The sequence below is a fragment of the Salmo salar genome, chromosome 14, assembly GCF_965601325.2.
Source record: "Salmo salar chromosome 14, fSalSal1, whole genome shotgun sequence".
NCBI classification, from domain to species: Eukaryota; Metazoa; Chordata; class Actinopteri; order Salmoniformes; family Salmonidae; genus Salmo; species Salmo salar.
The window spans coordinates 11,161,425-11,188,598 of NC_138304.1; the positions used below are offsets into that span (position 1 = coordinate 11,161,425).

General features: G+C 40.1%; 1 protein-coding gene across 3 annotated transcripts in view; it reads left to right on the top strand.

Moving 5' to 3' along the window:
* The first annotated feature begins 4,069 nt into the window (after positions 1–4,069).
* The window catches only part of LOC106568749 (F-box-like/WD repeat-containing protein TBL1XR1), a 45,480-nt gene continuing 22,375 nt past the window's right edge, over positions 4,070–27,174 (top strand). The window contains exons 1-4 of one of the 3 annotated variants that reach the window (XM_014139370.3): positions 4,070–4,445; positions 5,540–5,602; positions 16,057–16,162; positions 24,663–24,808. In XM_014139370.3, coding sequence (XP_013994845.2) covers positions 16,105–16,162; positions 24,663–24,808 — 204 coding nt within the window. In that variant the 5' untranslated portion in view covers positions 4,070–4,445; positions 5,540–5,602; positions 16,057–16,104. Of the gene's footprint in view, positions 4,446–5,396; positions 5,460–5,539; positions 5,603–16,056; positions 16,163–24,662; positions 24,809–27,174 lie in introns of those variants that run through there. The other 2 variants (XM_014139369.3, XM_014139371.3) reach the window with 2 other exon arrangements.

Here is a 27,174-nt window from a genome sequence, read left to right on the forward strand (position 1 = left end):
AACGCTGCTGGGTTTTTCACACCCAACAGTTTCCCGTGTTCATCAAAAATGGTCCACAAACAAAGGACATCCAGCCAACGTGACACAACTGTGGGAAGCATTGGAGTCAACATTTTATTTAACCTTTATTTAACATGTGCCAGCATCCCTGTGGAACACTTTTGACAGCTTGTAGAGTCCATGTCCCGATGAATTGATGCTGTTCTGAGGGCAAAAGGGGATGCAACTCAATATAAGGAAGGTGTTCGTAATGATTTGTACACTCAGTGTATTCTATATAGTATATTTGGGTTATCATACTGTTTATTTGCATTATTATTATTATTATTGACTTAGAGCAATGATTGATCCCTTCTCTATTTACCCAGAGCTACGTTAGAGGAAGCCATTATAAGATATCCTCAGTGGCTTCTCCATGGTTCTCCATACTCTAGATCTGCTCAGGGGATTCCCCTGGAAACCCCTTGTAGCCATGCAGCCATATTGGATCCAAATTGGCTCATTACTGGTCTTCCATCCATAACGATCATTCACTACCAGCCTCTGCTGGTATTTCCATCTTCTCCTCCCAAGGGACGTTCAGCCCCTGCCTAATGTGCTACTAAGCTACCTCTGTCAGCAGTGTAACGTCTACTCTGTGTTAGGAGCTTACAACCTCCCTCAGGAGCCTTAAAAAGTGGCATGAAGCTGCCTCCCTATTGGAAAACAATGTGTTTTTTTGACCATGACCTCCGCTCTTAGGCCCCCAAAATAACCATGCCCATCCCCACCACATAGTGAGGAAACAGGGAGAACTCGTGCCCAACATAGCCGAAGAGGAGGAATGACATGACACAAGTACAAAAGGAATGGCATTTGTTGTATATGTGTGGCTAAGCCTAAACATAGCTGCGGTGGAGGAAGATTCGCAGGAGAATCTGAGACTTTCTGTGTGGGACAGATTTGGAGGTGAAGCAACAAGAGTAATGGGATATGAAAGCTGATTCTTCCCCTTTGTTTCCCCTGGTTGGGCTAAAAATAACTAGTGCTGAGCATGCACTGGAGCCCATGCAGTAGTCTGTCTCCAGCTGACTGCTGGGGACAGGATGAGCATGATGATGCCACACAGGCTTTCATTCATGGGGATAAATCAGCATGCATTGATTGCACCATGTTGACGTTGTGCATGAGGAAGTGCTGTGTTCTGAATGTACACAAAGAAAGTGACAGATTATTGAGGTGATTGGTTTTGAATGAACCCTTCATTTTTAGATACCATATTGTCAGTAGACCTATACTGGGCTGCATCACTGACATTGATTTATGATGAATTGCCAAAGTGCACCACTCGCTCTGGTCATGCTGTCGATGCCATAATAGTGAGCGACGACGGCTAATTGACTCTTCTGTATCCGGAACAGAACAATCACAGTAGCCTATAGCGGTGTTGGAGATATTCTGCCTTGAAGGATTTGTCCTGTTTTCCCTCATTAGTCTCCCCCCCCCTCCAGCCCCCGCCTCCAACCTATACACACACTCAAATAGAAAAAAAAGAGAATGTACGCAGTACTACTGTCGCCAAGGGAGCAGGCGAAAGCTTTCATTGGCGTAGCTGCATCCAAGCAATTACACAATGCCAACAGGTCCTCCGCATATTTAAACAAGTTACCGCTGTGCTCATATCCATTGCAACCCCTTCATCTAATAGTCCTGCTATAGCAACCTCCTCACAGACACAGACCCACGCATGTACACGCACACACACCCAAGCAGGTACACACTCAACAGATAATCAGGCCCTGTTTTGATTCCTATTCAAATCCCTAACATACATAATTTCGTATCCCACATACATGCTCCGATTCCTCCCGCACAATCAGCACCTTCAGTGTAAAATGTAGACAATATCTTTCTAATACATAACATATTGTACTCTCAGATTACAGTACAGCCCCGTAAACACATAGCTATGGCAAAATAACCATAACAGACGGAGCTACTGTGCTAACCCAAAATAATGCTTTGCGGTTTCAATATTAGTGGTTTTAGCACTCGTGTATGCATGTCCTGTATATGGATCAGTGGATTTATGTTAGTGGGGGAGAGAATTGGTGTTGAAGCCATGTACAGTTAGACTCTGCTGAATAATGCATTGAGTAAACCCTGGCATTGGGAAAGGGGAATGCACTCTGCATTTGATTAGAGAGGCTGCCAATGCGCCCACACACAGTGGGAGTGATGGAGCATATATTTCTGTTTTCCTCAAAGGGGAGGAGGGAGAGAGGGAGGGAGCATGTGAGAAAAATACCAATTATGTAGAGATGTACATTTTTGTACTAAGTCCTCTGTTGGAGCGTTGACCTTGAGCTACATAGTAGTGAACAATGCACATTTGATTTCACAATAGTACAATACAGTACACTTTCTCTGCCAACACAAATGCGTAGATTTTTCTGGCATGCTGCTGCTCAGTTAGCGATTGCATGTTCAATATATTTTCTACACAGAAACAAATTGTTTTGGCCCAAACAGGCACATGAATCCAGAAAGCCTACTAGAACGCGCACACACACACACACACACACACACACACACACACACACACACACACACACACACACACACACACACACACACACACACACACACACACACACACACACACACACACACACACACACACACACACACACACAGCCCTGTCTGTGCTTTTAGTTACCAGGGTTATTTCATGTTTCTTTTTTCACTTCATCCATTACTGTAAGCAGCTAGCAACCATTATCACCGGGAACTGAGAAGGCCCTGCGACTAGGTGGTGGGGAATAGTGAATAGAGTAATTCTTTATGGACGCAGTATAACATGCTGTCCATTCTATGAGGCACAACATGAATCACATTTACATCTATTTGAATTTGCATCGTGTGTACATGTGTAGGAGAGAGAGAGCGAGACCCTCTGAGACTCCTTGCTGAGCCTGTACTCTGTAGTGGCGGGAAAAGGAAGCAAAACATGGAATGAAGGAAGTGCTGTATATTGGCTACTCACTACTTATTCCTCTTGTTGTGCTTATTGTGTTTCTGCTGGCATTCACCATTTCATGATGTGTCATCATCTCACACAGGGAAGTCTGGAGCGATGAAGCAGAATCTTCACTTGGGGCAGTTGAGGACAACAGTCATATGTTAGCACTGAATCAGTACTATTCATTCTAGTGTTTTTAATTATGGCAGGAAAAGCTTGTGCTATTGTCATCCTATCTTTGATACAGCTATAGTAGATCTAAAATGTACTGAGGAATCATGGAATGATCCCATCTCAACATCTCATCCCAGGCTGATATACAACTTCCATGACACTTTCACAGCCTTGTCAGTGCTTCTCAGATCTTACTCCCGTGTATCTTTTGATCAGCATCTCCAGCTAAAACAGTGCAAAGCACTTAGGAACATGTATGCAAATAGAAAACAGTTATATATGTACACATCAATAATGTCAGCTTGTTATTGACTTTCACAATATGAATGACCAGCAAAGGATAGAGGGTGGGGAGTGATTTATCTATGGCTAGTGGTGCCCAGCCAGGCAAAAATGTGCAATAGTGGGGGATGGGTGAAACACTGTTTTGACTGGTGGCTGGCTGTAAGCTTGAGGCCTCTTCTCTTTTTCCTTTTCATCTGATTGGTGGAACCAAGTGAAGGTTCTTAAACCCAATTTGGGAGGGATGGTTATTATGTGATGGAGCCATTGTGTGCTGGCTCTAAGTACTGTATATGATTGTGAAAGTGAGTTGCCTATTTCTTCATAATTCTATTCTGAGTAGTTGAACACTCCCATTTCTTTATGGACAATATTAAAACATGCAAAGAGACTGGTTGTATAAAATATACATTCACAGAACTGTATGGGATCGAATTATCCAAATTAATACAATATTGGTTTACCATACGTTTTAATCGTTTTGCGTTTTGGGGAAGAAAAAAAAAACATTTCCTGTACACTGCCATCACTGCTCCTTCTTCTATTTGTGACTATGTTTTCTGTTACTCGCTTCAATGAGTGGTGTTTGGAAATACTGTAGCAAGCTGCCTTGGACTGCCCATTTTTGTAGGGAAAGTCGCGTCACTGTGTTGAGTGTCTGAAGCCGTTGGCTTCGAACCGCCTGGCTTTGTATCTTATCTATTAGCGTTAAAATGTTAATTAATTTCCTTGACATATCAATTTTGCAATCTTTGGAAAGAGATAACATGGTTTAGCTTTAACACGTGGATTACAGCGGAAGCCATCTATCAAAAGATTTCAGACAAAGTAGGTAGCTAGCTACTGGATTATGGGGACACATTTTGAAAGAGCAGCTAGCTAGCCTTACTAGCTAACCAGCACCGTTCATATAAGAACGAATCGTGTTTTTTTGTTTTGTTGTTGGAACACAGGAATAAATGCAAAATATTGCGACCCCTTTCTAAAGGTATGCCCTGTAATATGTTTTTGTGACTAACTAGTTAGCTACCGCTAAATCCATGTTTAGTAATGCCTCATGGTCGCGGGAGAGTGTGGCGAGCGAAAAACCACGTCGCGGTGCCCAGGCTAGCTAGCTAATCACCACGTTAGCTTAGCCTCTTGCGTACAACCGTGTGGGGGATGGGCTTTGTGCTCTTCGCGCTAGCTAGTTAGCAATGTAAACTACGTTAGCTTAGGCTAGCCGGTGAAATAACGCCAACTAACGGTAGCTACTGTAGCTAGCTAACGTTAGACAACATCGTTTTTTAATATTACTGTGGCTAGTTAACGTTATAAATGAGAACCTAAATTGCGCAGTTAGGTAGTTAACGTTAAGTTGCGGATAGTAAATTGTGCCGACTGGTGTAGTGCTAATGTTGTAACGTTGAATATGATTGCGTTTTCTATCACAACTGTACACGAAGGTACTGTACATGTAACGTTACAGTAGTAGCTAGGTAATTATTATTCCCAGTCTGCTGCTTGCGTACTTCTACCAGGGCACTTGTAGCACAAAGGTCCATTGGCTGTATGGATTCAACACTGACCCAGTCTGATAGTATAGCGACACACCCCTCTTGGCCAGTCAGTTTTAACTCTTTCCTCAATCTGCCTGCGTTGGCACTGCAACATTTCCCTTACAATTTCCATGCAATATTGGCAGGTAATATATCAATGCACTGGGATTGTTACGTCCCACTTGTCGTGCATGATTATAAGTTCTGACGTTGCTATGAAAGCATCATCCTCTTGCCATGCTAGCTATATACTTTTAAACAGTATACTCAAGGTTTCACTCTTATGTACTTACTCAGAGAGGGTCAACATGAACAGTGTATAAACTGGAATTAAAAATAAATGCCTTTCGTGAACTAACGCTCACGCTTGACTTTTACAGCACTGACGTTATTGCGGAAACTTACTTACTATGACTGAGATGTGGTTGTCCCACCTAGCTACCTTGAGATGAATGCACTTAACTGTAAGTCACTCTGGATAAGAGCGTCTGCTAAATGACTCAAGTGTAAATGTAATTATTCTGTTCACTGTCTTTGTTCCTAGATTGCTGAGATCCTCCTTTGGACGGTGGAGCAATGAGCTTCTGAAAGACACTTGGATCACATGGTGAGTAGTCTGGGGCTGACATAATCGTATGTAACAGCATGCATAGTGATAGCTGAGAAGTGTTTCTGAAGCAACACACAAGTTGTGCTTTTGTTGAGCTGAGAAGTGTTTCTGAAGCAACACACAAGTTGTGCTTTTGTTGAGCTGAGAAGGGTTTCAGAAGCAACACACAAGTTGTGCTTTTGTCACATTTAGTATATTAGAAAGCATAGTGGTTATCACAGAATCACACTGACATGCCTGAAGATTGCATTGTAAGGATGACTTTCTCCATACTTTGGCTCAAACCTGGACTACCAGAATGCGGAGTTGTTTTGGATATCCCACAGGAGCACATCTCCCATGATGTGTGTCACTTTCCATCAACATAGTCCTTTCTCATCCACTCTGCACTTTGGGTTTTCAAATCCCCAAACAGACCGTCAACTCTTGTGAAGGAGCAGGAGTCTGCAGATGCAGTCACACCCTCGTCAAGGTGTCAGGACTCTGGGGTTGAGGCCTGTACTTCAGTGCATGTCAAACAGAGAGACAACTAACTCACACCAGTGAGCCATATTCGCCCTCCTTGACCCAACTGAATTGTCATCACCCCAAAGAGGCACGAGGGAAACTAGGGCTGGGAGATATATTGAATTAATTCAAATTAATGTTTTAGCGCAATGTTCCAAATGCCTGTATTGCAAAAGTCAAGTATTATTTAATTGTTTTCGTTTCTGAGTGTTTTGTCTTTTTGGTCTCGTCTCCTTCACTCCTTCTGTACTGTGTACTTTCCCACTCGCACACAGACACCAAGCCCCTCCCCCTGCCACTTCCTCTCTGACAACAAGCCGTTTCAACTCGCTATTTGCATTTGAGGTTTGGTCTAACATAATCGGTCATATGGACACCGAAACACATTGAGACATTATTTGTACTGTAATGGAGGAGAACTTAACCTTTATAACGATACCCTTTTTATGTCTCCTCTCCCAAAATTTAGAGCAGACCATACTAAGACGGCAGTATCAATGAATGTGGAAAATTAATACTCAGTTTGTCGCAGGTGGCATTGCAGTACCATGTAGAGTTAGTAGCATTTTAGCCAGACTGTTATGCGCTAGCTGTCTAGTCTGTGTTTTGTAAGGAATTGGCAACTCATTCTGAGAAATAAGCATCTTCTTGTCCAGGTAGGCCACTTGATTTCCACATCTAAATAAAATGATCAGGCTATTTTGTTCAAACAGTTGGAGACGGACTGGAAGGTGTGTCCATTCGCAAGCAAATACAGTGCATTTGGGAAGTATTCAGACCCCTTGACTTTTTCCACATTTTGTTACGTTACAGCCTTTTTTCTTAAATTGATTTTGGTTTAAAAAAAAATATATCTATCTATCTATCTATCTATCTATCTATCTATCTATCTATCTATCTATCTATCTATCTATCTATCTATCTATCTATCTATCTATCTATCTATCTATCTATCTATATAGATATCTCCTCATTCTATACACACAATACCCCATAATGACAAAGCAAAAACAGGTTTCTAGAACATTTTGCACATGTATTAAGACCCTTTACTTTTGTGAATCACCTTTGGTAGCGATTACAGCCTCGAATCCAGCCTCGAATCGTCTTGGGTATGACGCTACAATCTTTGCACATGTGTATTTGGGGAGTTTCTCCCATTTTTCTCTCCAGATCCTCTCAAGCTCTGTCAGGTTGGATGGGGAGCGTCGCTGCACAGCTATTTTCAGGTCTCCAGAAATGTTTGATCAGGTTCAAGTCCGGGCCCTGGCTGTGACTTATGGTTGGATTGTGCCATACAAACTGTACTGTTTTAATGCATTCACACTTATAGCCTTGGGCCTCGTGTTCAGCGAGAGAGTGCTGTCCTTGGGCAAAGTGCAAAAGGTGAGATACAGTAGAAGTTACAGTATAGCCCACAGAGAGGCTTGTATACAAACAGACCACAATCCTTTTCACTGAAGTGTGTGGAGGGAATGAAATGGTCCAAGGCTAGAATGGCTGGCATTCTATTGTTATTTTGTTGACGTATTGAACAACAACGCCATAGTTAACATCTCCAATATAAAGTTGAGCTGAGGATCGATGGTTCCAGGGACCTTCTCTTCATTTCAGAGGTTTAAGGCCCACTGTCTTTTAGACCCACTCTCTGTGTGTCTAACCCCAAGGAGTTCTGGAAAACGGTTAAAGACCTGGAGAATAAACCCTCCTCACAGCTGCCCATGTCCCTTGAAGTTGATGATGTGGTTGTTACTGACAAGAAGTACATGGCTGAGCTCTTTAATCACCACTTCATTAAGTCAGGATTTCTATTTGACTCAGCCATGCCTCCTTGCCCGTCCAACATTTCCTCATCTCCCACCCCTTCTAATGTGACTATCACCAATGCTTCTCCCTCTTTTCCCCCTGCCCCGCTACAAAGTTTCTCCCTGCAAGCAGTCACTGAGGTGCTAAAGGAGCCCCTGAAACTTGACCGCAAAAAAACATCTGGGTCCAATGGTTTAGACCCTTCTTTAAAGTTGCTGCCCCTATCATCGCCAAGCCTATCTCCGAACTTTTTAACCTGTCTCTCCTTTCTGGGGAGGTTCCCATTGCCTGGAAGGCAGCCACGGTTCATCCTTTATTTAAAGGGGGAGATCAAGCTGATCCTAACTGTTATAGGCCTATTTCTATTTTGCCCTGTTAATCAAAAGTGTTGCAAAAAACGTAATAATCAACTGACTGGCTTTCTTGATGTCCATAGTATTCTCTCTGGTATGCAATCTGGTTCCCGCTCTGGTTACAGATATGTCAGTGCAACCTTAAAGGTCCTCAATGATGTCACCATTGCCCTTGATTCAAAGCAATGTTGTTCTGCTATTTTTATTGACTTGGCCAAAGCTTTTGATACGGTAGACCTTTCCGTTCTTGTGGGCCGGCTAAGGAGTATTTGGCCTGGTTTGCTAACTACCTCAGAGTGCAGTGTATAAAGTCAGAAAATCTTCTGTCTCAGCAACTGTCTGTCACCAAGGGAGTACCCCAAGGCTCAATCCTTGGCCCCACGCTCTTCTCAATTTACATCAACAACATAGCTCAGGCAGTAGGAAACTCTCTCATCCATTTATATGCAGATGATACAGTCTTATACTCAGCTGGCCCCTCCCCAGATTTTGTGTTAAATGCTCTACAACAAAGCTTTCTTGGTGTCCAACAAGCTTTCTCTGACCTTAACCTTGTTCTGAACACCTTTAAATCAAAGGTCATGTGGTTTGGTAAGAAGAATGCCCCTCTCCCCACAGGTGTGACTACTACCTCTGATGGTTTAGAGCTTGAGGTAGTCACCTCATACAAGTACTTGTGAGTATGGCTAGACTGTCCTTCTCGCAGCACATATCAAAGCTGCAGGCTAAAGTTCAATCTAGACTTGGTTTCCTCTATCATAATCGCTCCTCTTTCACCCCAGCTGCCAAACTAACCCTGATTCAGATGTCCATCTTACCCATGCTAGATTACGGAGACATAATTTATAGATCGGCAGGTAAGGGTGCTCTCGAGCGGCTAGATGTTCTTTACCATTCGGCCATCAGATTTGCCACCAATGCTCCTTATAGGATACATCACTGCACTCTATACTCCTCTGTAAACTGGTCTCTGTATACCCGTCAAAGACACACTGGTTGATGCTTATTTATAAACCCCCCCCCCCCCCCCCGTTCTGTCAGTCACATTCTGTTAAAGGTCCCCAAAGCGCACACATCCCTGGGTTGCTCGTCTTTTCAGTTCACTGCAGCTAGCCACTAGAAAGAGCTGCAACAAACTCAAACTGGACAGTTACCTCAATCTCTTCATTCAAAGACTCAATCATGGACACACTTACTTTCAATTGTGGTTGCTTTGGTTGATGTATTGTTGTCTCTACCTTCTTGCCCTTTGTGCTGTTGTCTTTGCCCAATAATGTTTGTACCATGTTCTGTGCTGCTACCATGTTGTCATGTTGTGTTGCTACCATGCTGTGTTGTCATGTGTTGCTGCCATGCTATGTTGTTGTATTAGGTCTCTCTTTATGTAGTGTTGCCTCTTGTCGTGATGTGTGTTGTCCTATATTTATATATTTGTAATGTTATTTTTAATCCCAGCCCCCGTCATTGTAAATAAGAATTTGTTAACTGACTTGGTTAAATAAAGGTTACATATAAAAATTTAAAAAAGGCCAAGGAGGATCCAGGCTATAGTCTGGCTTAACCTCACTAATCCTGGCCAGAGGGATGGTGTTTTTCAGCAGCTAGAAGTTAGAATGACACCCTGGCTCTTTCTCAATTTGTCTTTCCAATGCATTTTGAGGAGGTGGCGAGGAGAGAGGTGTGGAATCAAGGAACGGTACCCTGCCTGTTATTGGTATGGGACACGAGAAGAGCAGTGTACTCGGCATATAACATACACCTGTTGTGTATTATGTATGTGAAAAAATAAAATACACTTTTTAGATTTATTTCTCAGGATCTACAGTTGAAGTCGGAAGTTAGGTTGGAGTCTTTTAAAACTCGTTTTTCAACCACTCCACAAATTTCTTGTTAACCTCTCTGGGCTAGGTGGGACAAATTCGTCCCACCTACGTAACAGCCAGTTGAATCCTGTGGCGCGATTTTCAAAACCTTTGAAATGCTATTACTTCAATTTCTCAAACATATGACTATTTTACAGCTATTTAAAGACAAGACTCTCGTTAATCTAACCACACTGTCCGATTTCAAAAAGGCTTTACAACGAAAGCAAAACATTAGATTATGTCAGCAGAGTACCCAGCCAGAAATAATCAGACACCCATTTTTCAAGCTAGCATATAATGTCACAAAAACCCAGAAGACAGCTAAATGCAGCACTAACCTTTGATGATCTTCATCAGATGACAACCCTAGGACATTATGTTATACAATACATGCATGTTTTGTTCAATCAAGTTCATATTTTATATCAAAAAACAGCTTTTTACATTAGCATGTGACGTTCAGAACTAGCAAACTTCCGGCGAATTCACTAACAATTTATTAAATTACTCACGATAAACGTTCACAAAAAGCATAACAATTATTTTAAGAATTATAGATACAGACCTCCTCTATGCACTCGATATGTCCGATTTTAAAATAGCTTTTTGGTGAAAGCACATTTTGCAATATTCTAAGTACATAGCCCAGGCATCACGGGCTAGCTATTTAGACACCCGGCAAGTTTAGCACTCACCAATATCAGGTTTACTATTATAAAAGTTTGATTACCTTTTGGTGTCTTCGTCAGAATGCACTCCCAGGACTGCTACTTCAGTAACAAATGTTGGTTTGGTCCAAAATAATCCATCGTTATATCCGAATAGCGGCGTTTTGTTCGTGCGTCCCAGACACTATCTGAAATGGTAAATCAGGGTCGCGCGCATGGCGCAATTCGTGACAAAAAAATTCTAAATATTCCATTACCGTACTTCGAAGCATGTCAACCGCTGTTTAAAATCCAATTTTATGCCATTTTTCTCGTAAAAAAGCGATAATATTCCGACCGGGAATGTCCATTTAGCTAAACAGAGGAAAGTAAACAAAGCTTTCGGTCGACGCGGGCACGAGCCTGAGTCTCACAGTACTGTAACCAGCCACTACCCAAACGCGCTACTTTTTTTCAGCCAGAGCCTGCAAAGCCACGATTCAGCTTTTTACCGCCTTCTGAGACCCTATGGCAGCCGTAGGAAGTGTCACGGGACAGCTAAGATCCTCACTCTTCAATAAACAGAGACAAGAAGAACGACACCTTGTCAGACAGGCCACTTCCTGCATGAAACCTTCTCAGTTTTTTGCCTGCCAAATGAGTTCTGTTATACTCACAGACACCATTCAAACAGTTTTAGAAACTTTAGGGTGTTTTCTATCCATATGTAATAAGTATATGCATATTCTAGTTACTGGGTAGGAGTGGTAACCAGATTAAATCGGGTACGTTTTTTATCCGGCGGTGTAAATACTGCCCCCTAGCCCTAACAGGTTAACAAACTAGTTTTGACAAGTCGGTTAGGACATATACTTTGTGCATGACACAAGTAATCCAACAACCGTTTACAGACAGATTATTTCATTTATAATTCACTGTATCACAATTCCAGTGGGTCAGAAGTTGACTGTGCCTTTAAACAGCTTGTAAAATTCCAGAAAATGATGTCATTGCTTTAGAAGCTTCTGATAGGCTAATTGACATAATTTGAGTCAGTTGGAGGTCTACCTGTGGATGTATTTCAAGGCCTACCTTCAAACCCAGTGCCCTTTTGCTTGACATCATTGGAAAATCGAAAGAAATCAGACAAGGCCGCAGATAAAAAAATTGTAGACCTTCACAAGTCTGGTTCATCTTTGGGAGCAATTTCCAAACATCTGAAGATACCACGTTCATCTGTACAAACAATAGTATGCCAGTATGAACACCATGGGACCACGCAGCCGTCATACCGATCAGGAAGGAGACGCGTTCTGTCTCCTAGAGATGAATGTACTTTGGTGTGAAAAGTGCAAATCAATCCCTCAACAACATCAAAAGACCTTGTGAAGATGCTGGAGGAAACGGGTACAAAAGTTTCAATATCCACAGTAAAACGAGTCCTATATCGACATAACCTGAAAGGCCACTCAGCAAGGAAGAAGCCACTGCTCCAAAACGGCCATAAAAAATCCAGACTACGGTTTGCAACTGCACATGGGAACAAAGGTCGTACTTTTTGGAGAAATGTCCTCTGGTCTGATAAAACAGAAATAGAACTGTTTGGCTGTAATGACCATCGTTATGTTTGGAGGAAAAAGGGGAGGCTTGCAAGCCGAAGAACACCATCCCAACCGTGAAGCACAGGGGTGGCAGCATCATGTTGTAGGGGTGCTTTGCTGCAGGAGGGACAGGTGCACTTCACAAACTAGATGGCATCATGAGGAAAGAAAATTATGTAAATATATTGAAGCAACATCTCAAGACATCAGTCAGGAAGTTCAAGCTTAGTCGCAAATGGGTCTTCCAAATGGACAATGACCCCAAGCATACTTCCAAAGTTGTGGCAAAATTGCTTAAGGACAACAAAGTCAAGGTATTGGAGTGGCCATCACAAAGCCCTGACCTCATCCTATAGAAAATGTATGGGCAGAATTGAAAAAGCGTGTCCGAGCAAGGAGGCCTACAAACCTGACTCAATTACACCAGCTCTGTCAGGAGGAAAGGGCCAAAATTCACCCAAGTTATTGTGAGAAGCTTGTGGAAGGTTTGACCCAAGTTAAACAATTTAAAGGCAATGCTACACTCAATTAGTATTTGGTATGTAAACTTTTGATCCACTGGGAATGTGATGAAAGAAATAAAAGCTGAAATAAATCACTCTCTATTATTCTGACATTTCATGTTCTTAAAATAAAGTGGTGATCCTAACTGACCAGAGAAAGGGAATTTTTACTAGGATTAAATGTCAGGAATTGTGAAAAACTGAGTTGAAATATATTTGGCTAAGCTGTATGTAAACATCCGACTTCAACTGTATATCTTGAAATGTAGACACACCGCTTGTTTCTCAGCGACCTCACCCCTCATAGTCAATGTGAATAGGACCAACTATGGGTGTCTCCTGTGTGTTATCCCGAATGTACAACCAAACCCATCAGCTGTACCCGTGACTAATGCCACATATTGTAACACGATCCCATTCCCATCATTGTCATGATTGTCTGTGCGTCGTGAAGTGCATCGCATTCTCCAGAGTCCAAGGCTCTCTTGATTTGATTACCATTAGATATCCTCATTTCTGTTCTGTGTGTACTTTTCAGTGGGCTAGCATGATGAAGTGCTAGAAGTTCCTATCCAGCCATCCTACACGTCCCTGTTTATTTCCACGCCCTGTTTAAACAGTGTGTGGCTCACTTGAATAAATACGCATCTCAGGGATACAAACTATGCGGGATGTTATTCCTAACCCCCCCGTTTCCTTTCCCCCAGTGGTTTTGTCTACATGAATCAGCCTGCCCTCTTAAGGAGGGCTCAGTAATTATTTCCAGTTGTGGGGGTAATGAATGGAAACTGGTGCCTTGCCTGAGGGCCAGGATGGAATTTACCTCCATGATTGTACTGCCAATTGATGATGATAACTTTGGCCGTAACCAGAGTGTTACGAATTTGCCCCAAAGTAGGTCAGGCAAGGTAAGGGATCAAAAGGTGTGCCCATTTGATATGGTGTTACATAGTGGAGTTATGTCATCTGTTGGCAGGGCTACAGACTGAGACCATTTTGTCACATTTTGTGACCCTTTGACTTAGCTGTGCAAGTAAACATTTTTAAATTGGTCGCAATGGTGCAACCTGCACATTCTACTTTGTCACCTCAATCAAAACATTCAAATTTTGGGGCAGATAAAACCATTAATTTGTTCAACAGTAAAGTGCATTATCCTCATGATTCCTGTAAGTGTCTGCCCTGCTGCTGTGCCTGCCTGTTTAGCTGGGGCTTGCTGTTGTAATGTGCAAGCCTCTGTCCCCCCTCATGATTGTATAATGGTGATGGGGGGAAAATAACGCTAGTTACATATCACAACATTATTTTTGGACACCATTATATTGATACTTGGAGGAGTCAAAGTATCGGTTTTAGATATTAGCTAACGCTAGTCAGCTGTACTAGTGCCAAAACGCCGGTATTTTACACCCTATAGCTTGTTCTCCGTCTTTTTAAATAGTGAGCCATGTTTTCAGCACTTTTATTTCCGTGACAGAAACTAATTTTTCTCATGCTCTCTTGTCTGCAGCAGACATAATGAGCAATATGTTTGGAGAATCAGATCGCAGTATCGAATCACAATACATATAGAATCGTGAGAATCGCAATACATATCGTATCGGTATCGTGATAATATTGTGTCGTCAGGTCAATGGCATTTCCCAGCCCTGTTGTATAATATTTCAAAATACAATGGGGGGAAAAAACACAACTTTGGTAGCAACTAGTGTCGCTATTAAATAGAGAGACTGCCCCTAAAAAGCTATTTCTCGTTTTCAAAATCGCCTGTGTGTCGTCTAATATTCTAGTGTCGAAATTTGTTTCCAACTTTGTGGCAACAGTTTGCGGAATGCCCTTTCCAGTTTCAACTTGACATTGCCCCCTTGCGAAATGCGATGTCCATACAGAAATGTTTTGTGAAGATCGGTGTGGAAGACTTTGACTGGCCTGCACAGAGCCCTGACCTCAACCCCTTCGAACACCGTTGGGATGAATTGGAACGCCGACTGCGAACCAGGTCTAAGCGCTCAACATCGGTGCCCAACCTCACTAATGGAAGCAAGTCCCTGCAACAATGTTCCAACATCTAGTGGAAAGCCTTCCCAGAAGAGTGGAGGTTGTTATAGCAGCAAAGGGGAGACCAACTCCATATTGATGTCCATGATTTTGGGATGAGATATTTGACAAGCAGGCATGTGTGACACTGCAAATATGTTTAGGGGGTGCCACCAAATCATGGGCTGGTGCCACTAACTGAAACAGTTAGAGGCACCAGTGCCACCAGGGGTAAATGTTAGTGTGGAACTCTGCGTTGTGAGTTCATGTCATTTTACACCTTGTTTTATTGACTTGGGAATTGACTCAGGGTATTTGCATGGATCTACTATCATTGACTTTCAACATGTAGTCTAGATTGTAAATGTTGCCACTCGCCAAGACTCCCAAGTTCAAAAGCAAGCTCAGTTCCAACTAGATGCCTAGTCACTAATCAGTGTAGTGGTAAGCTGAAGCCCATCGGCAAGCGTCCAAATGTTCAACCATGACGAAGGCACTGGGTTCATTTGAAGTGTCTGTTTTAATCTGTTAATAAGTATCTGAGTATAACACAAGCTGGCCAGCATTCATATTTTGTCAGGCTGTGTTGTAACTGTGCGTGTGTCTCTCTCTCTTTCTCTTTCTCTCTCTCTTTCTCTCTCTTTCTCTCTCTCTTTCTCTCTCTCTTTTCTCTCTCCTTTCTCTCTCTCTTTCTCTCTCCTTTCTTTCTTTCTTTCTTTCTCTCTCTTCTTTCTCTCTCTCTTTCTCTCTCTCTCTTTCTCTCTCCTCTTTCTCTCTCCTTTCTTTCTTTCTTTCTTTCTTTCTTTCTTTCTTTCTTTCTTCTCTTCTCTCTCTCTTTCTCTCTTCTTTCTTTCTTTCTTTCTTTCTTTCTTTCTTTCTTTCTTTCTTTTCTTTCTTTCTTTCTTTCTTTCTTTCTTTCTTTCTTTCTCTTTCTTTCTTCTTTCTTTCTTTCTTTCTTTCTTTCTTTCTTTCTTTCTTTCTTTCTTTCTTTCTTTCTTTCTTTCTTTCTTTCTTTCTTTCTTCTCTTTCTTTCTTTCTTTCTTTCTTTCTTTCTTTCTTTCTTTCTTTCTTTCTTTCTTTCTTTCTTTCTTTCTTTCTTTCTTTCTTTCTTTCTTTCTTTCTTTCTTTCTAGGCTCCCATTCCCTTCGCTGACCCCATGGTTTGACCACCAGGATTAAAAATGAGCATTAGCAGTGATGAGGTCAACTTCCTGGTGTACAGATACCTGCAAGAGTCAGGTAAGACCCACATCTGATCTACAGTGCCTTCGGAAAGTATTCAGACTCCTTGACTTTATATAACATTTTGTTACGTTATATAGCGTTATTCCAAAATGGATTTAAAAAAAATCCTCATCAATCTACAAACTACCCCATAATGACAAAGCAAAAAATGTGTTTTGGAAATGTTTGCAAAAATAAAAATGGAAAGTTGGCTTGGTTTTTGCTCTGACAGGTGTGTACCTTTCCAAATCATGTCCAATCAATTGAATTTACCACACAGGACTCCAATAAAGGAAGATCAATGGAAACAGGATGCACCTGAGCTCAATTTCAAGTCTCATAGCAAAGGGTCTGAATACTTATGTAAATTAGTTATTTCATTTTTTATACATTTGCAAAAATGTCAAGAACTGTTTTCACTTTGTCATTATGGGGTATTGTGTGGCGATTTGATGAGGAAATGTTTTTATTTAATCCACTTCAAAATAAGGCTGTAACTTAACAAAAGGGGGAAGGGGTCTGAGTACTTTCTGAATGCACTGTATATCTACTAGAGGTCGACCGATTAATCGGAATGGCCGGTTAATTAGGGCCGATTTCAAGTTTTCATAAGTTTGGAAATCGGTATTTTTGGATGCCAATTTTTTATTTTTATTATTTATTTAGATTTTTTACTTTTTTAATTATTATTATTTTGTAAAATTATTATTATTTAAAAAAAAAACATTACTTTTTTTTTTTTTTAAATGTTTTTATTTAACTAGGCAAGTCAGTTAAGAACACATTCTTATTTTCAATGACGGCCTAGGAACGGTGGGTTAACTGCCTTGTTCAGGGGCAGAACGACAGATTTTTACCTTGTCAGCTCAGGGATTCAATCTTGTAACCTAACGTTAACTAGTCCAACGCTCTAACCACCTGCTTTACATTGCACTCCACGAGGAGCCTGCCTGTTACGCGAATGCAGTAAGAAGCCAAGGTAAGTTGCTAGCTAGCATTAAACTTATCTTATAAAAATCAATCAATCAATCAATCATATTCACTAGTTAACTACACATGGTTGATGATATTAGTAGTTTATTTAGCCTGTCCTGCGTTGCATATAATCGCTTAGGTACACGTTGCTCCAACCATAAACATCAATGCCTTTCTTAAAATTAATACACAAGTATATATTTTTAAACCTGCATATTTAGTTAAGCTCTTACATCTAGACGTTCCGCTAGCGGAACACCTGCTCCAATATCCAATGATAGGCGTGGCGCGAATTACAAATTCCTCAAAAATACAAAAACTTCAATTTTTCAAACATATGACTATTTCACAGCATTTTAAAGACAAGACTCTCCTTTATCTAACCACACTGTCCGATTTCAAAAAGGCTTTACAGCGAAAGCAAAACATTAGATTATGTCAGCAGAGTACCAAGCCAGAAATAATCAGACACCCATTTTTCAAGCTAGCATATAATGTCACAAAAACCCAGAAGACAGCTAAATGCAGCACTAACCTTTGATCTTCATCAGATGACACACCTAGGACATTATGTTATACAATACATGCATGTTTTGTTCAATGAAGTTCATATTTATATCAAAAAACAGCTTTTTACATTAGCATGTGACGTTCAGAACTAGCATACCCCCCGCAAACTTCCGGGGAATTCGCTAACAATTTACTAAATTACTCACGATAAAAGTTCACAAAAAGCATGACAATTATTTTAAGAATCATAGATACAGAACTCCTCTATGCACTCGATATGTCCGATTTTAAAATAGCTTTTTGGTGAAAGCACATTTTGCAATATTCTAAGTACATAGCCCAGGCATCACGGGCTAGCTATTTAGACACCCGACAAGTTTAGCCTTCACCAAAATCAGATTTACTATTATAAAAGTTTGATTACCTTTTGTTGTCTTCGTCAGAATGCACTCCCAGGACTGCTACTTCAATAACAAATGTTGGTTTGGTCCAAAATAATCCATCGTTATATCCGAATAGCGGCGTTTTGTTCGTGCGTCCCAGACGTAAATCAGGGTCGCGCACATGGTGCAATTCGTGACAAAAAAAAATCTAAATATTCCATTACCGTACTTCGAAGCATGTCAATCGCTGTTTAAAATCAATTTTTATGCAATTTATCTCGTAAAAAAGCGATAATATTCCGACCGGGAATCTCCTTTTCGGCAAACAGAGGAAAAATCACAAAGACGGGGGCGGCCAGGGCACGCGCCTAAGCCCACAGTCCCTTGATCGGCCACTTGAGAAAGGCGATAATGTGTTTCAGCCTGGGGCTGGGATGACGACATTATGTTTTTTCCCGGGCTCTGAGCGCCCATGGAAGCCGTAGGAAGTGTCACGTTAGAGCAGAGATCCTTTGTAAAAGATAGAGATGGCAAAGAAGTTCAAGAAATGGTCAGACAGGCCACTTCCTGTAAAGGAATCTCTCAGGTTTTGACCTGCCATTTGAGTTCTGTTATACTCACAGACACCATTCAAACAGTTTTAGAAACTTTGGAGTGTTTTCTATCCAAAGCCAATAATTATATGCATATTCTAGTTACTGGGCAGGAGTAGTAACCAGATTAAATCGGGTATGGTTTTTTATCCAGCCGTGAAAATACTGCCCCCTAGCCATAACAGGTTAATATTGCCTGCTAACATGAATTTCTTTTAACTAGGGAAAATGTGTCACTTCTCTTGCAAACAGTGTCAGGGTATATGCAGCAGTTTGTAAACTGTCTTTATTACTGCCAGACCTCTCCCCGTCTTTGCAACCATTCAATCTATATGTTTTGACCATGACAGTTTACAATGTAAGGTAACGCCAAGTAATTTAGTCTCCTTAACTTCTTCAACACCCACACCATTCATTACCAGATTCAGCTGTGGTATAGCACTTAAGGAATGAATTGTACCAAATACAATGCTCTTAGTTTTAGAGATGTTCAGGACTAGTTTATTACTGGCCACCCATTCTAAAACACTGTCATTCTTTGTTAAGGGTTTCAGTGACCTCATTAGCTGTGGTTGCTGATGCGTATATGGTTGAATCATCAGCATACATGGACACACATGCTTTGTTTAATGCCAGTGGCAGTCATTGGTTAAAAATAGAAAAGAGTAGAGGGCCTAGAGAGCTGCCCTGCGGTACACCACACGTTATATGTTTGACATTAGAGAAGCTTCCATTAAAGAAAACCCTTTTGAGTTCTATTAGATTGCCAAATCGTGGATTCAGAACTGAGGTTGAAAAGCCATAACACATGTTTTTTCAACAAGAAGTTATGGTCAATATTATCAAAGGCTGCACTGAAATCTAACAGTACAGCTCCCACTATCTTCTTATCAATTTCTTTCAACCAATCATCAGTCATTTGTGTCAGTGCAGTACATGTTGAGTGCCCTTCTCTACAAGCATGCTGAAAGTCTTTGGTTAATTTGTTTACAGAGAAATAGCATTGTATTTGGTCAAACACAATTTTTTCCATACAGTTTGCTAAGAGCTGGCAGCAAGCTTATAGGTCTGCTGTTAGAACCAGTAAAGGCCGCTTTACCACTCTTGGGTAGCGGAATTACTTTGGCTTCCCTCCAGGCCTTAGGACAAAGACTTTCCTATAGTCTCAGATAAAAAAAAAATGACAGATAGGAGTGGTTATAGAGTCAGCTTCCGATTTACATTGTGTTGTAGTCGGTTCTGGAAATAAGTGTCTCACCCTTTTGAAAATAGTTTTTTGAACTATTTGGGAAAGCAATACATTTTCCATTATCAGATCTGCAATTTATCTAAAATGCTTAATATCGCAAACATTTCAGCTACCATAATCCCCAAAATGAATCTTAACTACTCTGGGATATGTGGGACGCTAGCGTCCCACCTGCGAGACACACTCCCAACAACCAAAATCTCATAATTCAAATTTCTCAAACATACAACTATTTTACACCATTTTAAAGATACATTTCTTAATCCAACCACATTGTCCGATTTCAAGAAGGCTTTACGGCGAAAGCAAAACATTAGATTATGTTAGGACACCACCTAAACAAGAAAAGCCACACAGCCATTTTCTAAGCAAGAAGAGGCATCACAAAAAACAGAAATACAACTAAAATTAAGCACTAACCTTTGATCTTCATCAGATGGCACTCATAGGACATGTTACACAATACATGTATGTTTTGCTCGATAAAGTTCATATTTATATTAGAGGTCGACCGATTATGATTTTTCAACACCGATACCGATTATTGGAGGACCAGAAAAAGCCGATACCGATTAATCGGCTGATTTATTTATTTATTATTTTTTTTCTCCCTTTTTAGTTTTTTTCTTTTTATTTATTTGTAATAATGACAATTACAACAATACTGAATGAACACTTATTTTAACTTAATATAATACGTCAATAAAATCAATTTAGCCTCAAATAAATAATGAAACATGTTCAATTTGGTTTAAATAATGCAAAAACAAAGTGTTGGAGAAGAAAGTAAAAGTGCATTATGTGCCATGTAAAAAAGCTAACGTTTAAGTTCCTTGCTCAGAACATGAGAACATATGAAAGCTGGTGGTTCCTTTTAACATGAGTCTTCAATATTCCCAGGTAAGATGTTTTAGGTTGTAGTTATTATAGGAATTATAGGACTATTTCTATCGCTACGATTTGTATTTCATATACCTTTGACTATTGGATGTTCTTATAGGCACTTTAGTTTTGCCAGTGTAACAGTATAGCTTCCGTCCCTCTCCTCGCTCCTACCTGGGCTCGAACCAGGAACACATCGACAACAGCCACCCTCGAAGCAGCGTTACCCATGTAGAGCAAGGGAAACAACTACTCCAAGTCTCAGAGCGAGTGGCGTTTGAAACGCTATTAGCGCGCACCCGCTAACTAGCTAGCCATTTCACATCGGTTACACCAGCCTAATCTTGGGAGTTGATAGGCTTGAAGTCATAAACAGCGCAATGCATTGCGAAGAGCTGCTGGCAAAACGCAATAAAGTGCTGTTTTGATTGAATGCTTACGAGTCTGCTGGTGCCTACCATCGCTCAGTCAGACTGCTCTATCAAATCATAGACTTAATTATAACATAATAACACACAGAAACACGAGCCTTAGGTCATTAACTTTTTGAGGCTAGTAGGATGTCAGCGTCCCACCCACCATGTAGCCAGTGAAAAATCAGAGCGCCAAATTCGAAAACAACAATGTCATAATTAAAATTTCTCAAACATACAACTATTTTACACCATTTCATAGATAAACATCTCCTTAATCCAACCACGTTGTCCGATTTTAAAAAGGCTTTACGGCGAAAGCATAAAGTTAGATTATGTTAGGACAGTACATAGACAGAACATTACACACAGCCATTTTCAATGCAAGGACAAGCGTCACCAAAAGCAGAAAACCAGCTAAAATTATGCACTAACCTTTGACAATCTTCATCAGATGACACTCCTAGGACATTGTTAGACAATACATGCATTTTTTTGTTCTATCAAGTTCATATTTATATCCAAAAACCCAATTTTTACATTAGCGCGTGACGTTTAGAAAATGTATTTCCCCCAAAACTTTCGGTGAATCAGCACAACAATCTACAAAAATATTCGTCATAAACGTTGATAAAATATTAAACTGTTATTCAAAGAATTATAGCTTAACATCTCCTGAATGCAACAGCATTGACAGATTTCAAAATAACTTTACTGGGAAAGCACACTTTGCAATAATCCGAGTACTGCGCTCAGAAAAATACATCAGGCAATTACAGATAGCCGCCAATTTGGAGTCATCTAAATGCATAAATAGCATTATAAATATTCACTTACCTTTAATAATCTTCATCAGAAGGCATTTTCAGGAATCCCAGATCCACAATAAATGTTGTTTTGTTTGATAAAGTTCATAATTTATGTCCAAATAACTCCATGTTGTTTGCGCGTTCAGTAAGCTACTCAAAATGTAGGACGTACAAGGAAAATGTCACGACAAAGTCAAAAAAAGTTATATTTACGTTCGTTCAAACATGTCAAACGTTGTATAGCATCAATCTTTAGGGCCTCTTTCAATCAGAACTTCAATAATATTCCAACCGCACGATTCCAGTGTCTTGAAAAACGTTTTGGAACACAGCTAACTCTCGCGTGAATGCGCGCCAATGAACTGATTGTCCTTCCTTGGGTCACCAACTTCCCAGCCTTCTTGTTCGGTCTCTGTTCATCATAGACACCTCAAACAACTTTCTAAAGACTATTGACATCTAGTGGAAGCCTTAGGAAGTGCAAAATGAACCCTAACTCATTGTGTGTTCGATATGCAGGGACTTGAAAAAACTACAGGAACCAGATTTTAATTTCCTGGTTGTATTTTTCTCAGGTTTTTGCCTGCCATATGAGTTCTGTTATACTCACAGACATCATTCAAACAGTTTTGGAAACTTTAGAGTTTCTATCCAAATCTACTAATAATTTGCAAATATTTGACTCTGGGCCCGAGTATTAGGCCGTTTACTCTGGGCACGCTTTTCATCCGAAATTGAAAATACTGCCCCCTATACCTTGACAGGTTAATATGGTCGAATCCGGAAACTATCAAGTTTTATTCTTTCAGTGAAATACGGAACCGTTCCGTATTTTATCTAACGGGTGGCATCCATAAGTCTAAATATTCCTGTTACATTGCACAACCTTCAATGTTATGTCATAATTACATAAAAGTCTGGCAAATTAGTTCGCAACGAGCCAGGGGGCCCAAACTGTTGCATATACCCTGACTGCGTGCAATGAACGCAAGAGAACTGACACAATTTCACCTGTTTAATATTGCTTGCTAACCTGGATTTCTTTTAGCTAAATATGCAGGTTTAAAAATATATACTTCGGTGTATTGATTTTAAAAGAAATTCATGTTAGCAGGCAATATTAACTAAATATGCAGGTTTAAAAATCTATACTTGTGTATTGATTTTAAGAAAGACATTGATATATATGGTTAGGTACAAGTTGGAGCAACTTTCTTCGTGAATGCGCACCGCATCGATTATATGAAACGCAGGACAGGCTAGATAAACTAGTAATATCATCAACCATGTGTAGTGAACTAGTGATTATGATTGATTGATTGTTTGTTTTTTATAAGATAAGTTTAATGCTAGCTAGCAACTTACCTTGGCTTCTTACTGCATTCACGTAACAGGCAGGATCCTCGTGGACTGCAATGTGAAGCAGGTGGTTAGATCGTTGAACTAGTTAACCGTAAGGTTGCAAGATTGAATCCCCAAGCTGACAAGGTAAAAATCTGTCTTTCTGCCCCTGAACAAGGCAGTTAACCCACCGTTCCTAGGCCGTCATTGAAAATAAGAATGTGTTCTTAACTGACTTGCCTAGCAAAAAAAAAAAAAAAATATATATATATATATATATATATATATATATATATATTTTTTTTTTTTTTTTGCTAGGCAAGTCAACTATATATATATATATATATATTTTCTGCAAATCGGTGGCCACCGATTTGTTATGAAAACTTGAAATCGGCCCTAATTAATCGGCCATTCCGATTAATCGGTCAACCTTTAATTCATATCCAAAAACCCCATTTTACATTGGCCCGTAATGTTCAGAAATGTTTTTACTTCAACAACTTCCGGTGAATGAGCACATCAATTTATAGAAATACTCATCATAAACGTTGGTAAAATATTATTCATAGAATTATAGATAAACAGGGGAAAGCACATTTACGTTCGTAGAAACATGTCAAACGATGTATAGCATCAATCTTTAGGGCCTTTTTAACATAAAACTTCAACAATATTCCAACTGGACGATTCCAATGTCTTGAAAAATGTAATGGAACACACGTGAACCCGCGCCAATGAACTCATGTCCTTTCCTGAGTCAACAACTTCCAACTTCCTTTGTTCGCTCTCTGCACCATAGAAGCCTCAAACAACTTTCTAAAGACTGTTCACATCTAGTGGAAGCCTTAGGAAGTGCAAAAAGAACCCTAAGTCACTGTGTTTTAGATAGGCAATACTTAAAAACTACAAGCCTCAGATTTCCCACTTCCTGGTTGGATTTTTCTCAAGTTTTTTCCTGCCATATGAGTTCTGTTATACTCAGACATCATTCAAACAGTTTTAGAAACTTCAGAGTGTTTTCAATCCAAATCTACTAATAATATGCATATCCTACCTTCTGAGCCTGAGAAGCAGGCAGTTTTCTCCGGGCACGCTTTTCATCCGGATGTCAAAATACTGCCCTTTACCCCGATGAAGTTAACTGAGTGCTGCCCAGCGGGCAAAGCCAGTTGAAATGTTTATTACAACCAGACATTGGTTGAAATTACATTATTATGACATCATTTCAACCAGTTTTGCACGCTGAGTGTAAACTCTGCAAGGTGAATGTAAACTTAGTGATGCAGTGGTGTGGTGATTTGAAGGACAGTGGTGTGCAACTCATTTTCCCCTTCCTCTCGCTACATCCTTCTGCCAGGCTTCTCCCATTCGGCTTTCACCTTTGGCATAGAAAGCCACATCAGCCAGTCCAATATCAACGGAGCCCTGGTTCCCCCTGCTGCCCTCATCTCCATCATCCAGAAGGGCCTGCAGTACGTGGAGGCAGAGGTCAGCATCAATGAGGTCAGTACCCGCAACGCTAACTTTCCTATTTACTGACTGTACCCCAAACTAACTGGGTGGTATACCACATTTTACTATATACGGGTATTGATGCATGGACCGGTTTGGGGTTTTACTTTACAATCTATAACAGTATTTCAATATTTGGTTAGTTAAATGTGATATGCAACTCAGGCAGGTATAATGTCCATTTTTATAGTTTACTCGGGTGGCTACTTGAGTCGTCTTTCTCCCTCCTGCTGCATGCCACTTCCAAACACAAAGCCCTGCCCCCTGTCACACAAGGAGACATCAGTTGTTCGACCACGGAGTCATGAACACTTTCTTGCCGTTCACTCGGCAGTCTGCATGGGTCAGATAGACGGAACAAGATGTTGGTGAAAACTATGCTGCTTTCCATGTGTTCTATAATTACACAAACTAATAGTAGTTTGCAGACAGTAAGATACACTATCTGCTAGTTTGTATTTTCTTAGCCATTTGGACTAAAATATATATTTTTAGCTGCTAATGCTAATTGCTAGTTAGCTGGCTAGCTAGCTTGCTAAATGTACTAAGAGTCAGAACAAATGTATAAAGATAATACAGCCTGGTACCAGTGCTGGTGTAGGCCTAGATAAGCATATTGTTTGCGCAACAATATGTTAAATCAGAGAAGAATAGGTGAAACATATGTTAGCTAGCTACATAGGTTAACAAAATATCTCATTTACGGTCCCCTGGAAACATTGACCAACACTTTGGTTCCTACCCTGTCAATAATTCATTCATTTTCATGTCAAACAACAATGCACAACAAATATTATGGCTGAACTCAAATGTGCTGGTTGATAAAATACCTGTATTTATGGGAAAGATGTTTGAAAAGGGTATTTTGTTTTTAACCTGTTGGGGCTACAGGTTAGCAATGAACCCCGAGTCGGGATTGCTAACAAGGCTGGAAATTCAAAACATCAAAAATCTAATAATTTCAATTTGTCAAACAATCAACTATTTTACACAATTTAAAAGATAAACATCTCCTTAATCTAACCACATTGTTCGATTTTCAGAGGCTTTACGGCAAAAGCATAAAGTTAGATTATGTTAGGACAGTACATAGCCACAAAAGTACAAACATCCATTTTCAATTCAAGGTCAGGCGTCACCAAAAGCAGAAACCAGCTAGAATTATGCACTAACCTTTGTCAATCTCCATCAGATGACACTCCTAGGACATTATGTTATACAATACATGCATTTTTTGTTCCATCAAGTTCATATTTATATCCAAAAACAGCATTTTACAGTAGCGTGAAATTCAGATTTTTTTCTTCTCTGAAATGCTTCCGGTGAACATAACAAAATTACTATTCGACAACATTGGTAAATTATAATATTGTCATTCAAAGAATAATATATTATCATCTCGTAATTGCTACCGAATGGCCAGATCTCAAAATAACTTTACTGGGAAATCACATTTTGCAATAAACGGGGTGCTATGCTAAGAACAACAGGCTATGCTATACAGTTAGCATCATCTAAAATCGATAATAACATTGTAAATACCCCCTTACCTTTGATTATCTCCATCAGAAGGCAGGATCCCAGGTCCGGAAGGCATTCCAGGTCCGGAACAAATGTGGTTTCTTTTGACAAAGTTCATAATTTATGTCCAAATAACACCAAGTACTTAGCGTTCATTATGCTCCCACAAAACGTGGTTGGGGGGCTGGTAAAATCACGCCGAAAAGCTAAAAAAACCTAGTAAATAATCTATTTATGTTCGTTCAAACATGTCAAATGTTGTTTAGCATTAATCTTTTGGTCCATTTTTAACGTTAAACATCAGTAATATTTTCACACAACCTATCCTATGTCTAGATAAAAAATGATGACAAACTCACGTTTCTCAGATTTATGCGCAGGCGCAAAAAAATGAAGTGATGACATGTCAAATTCCTTGGATTCTAATTTGCTCTCTGTTTATCATAGACGCTTCAAACAACTTTATAAAGATCGTTGACATCTAGTGGAAGCCGTAGGTGTTGCGAAATGAATCCTTTCTCACTATGGTATCTATAAAACAATGACACTAAATAGTACAGTCACAAAATTCACATTTTTTTTAATCTATTTTTCACAGGTTTTTGCCTGCATTATGAGTTTTGTTATACTTACAGACACCATTCAAACTGTTTTAGAAAATTCAGAGTGTTTTCTATCCGAATGTGTTAATAATATGCATATCCTAGCTTCTGAGTTGGTGTAGGAGGCAGTTAAAAATGGGCACATATTTTTTTCAAAATGTCTCAATACTGCCCCCGAGCCCCAACAGTGATATTGTAAATTGGAATGGTAGAGTTATCAGAATTGTACGGGAA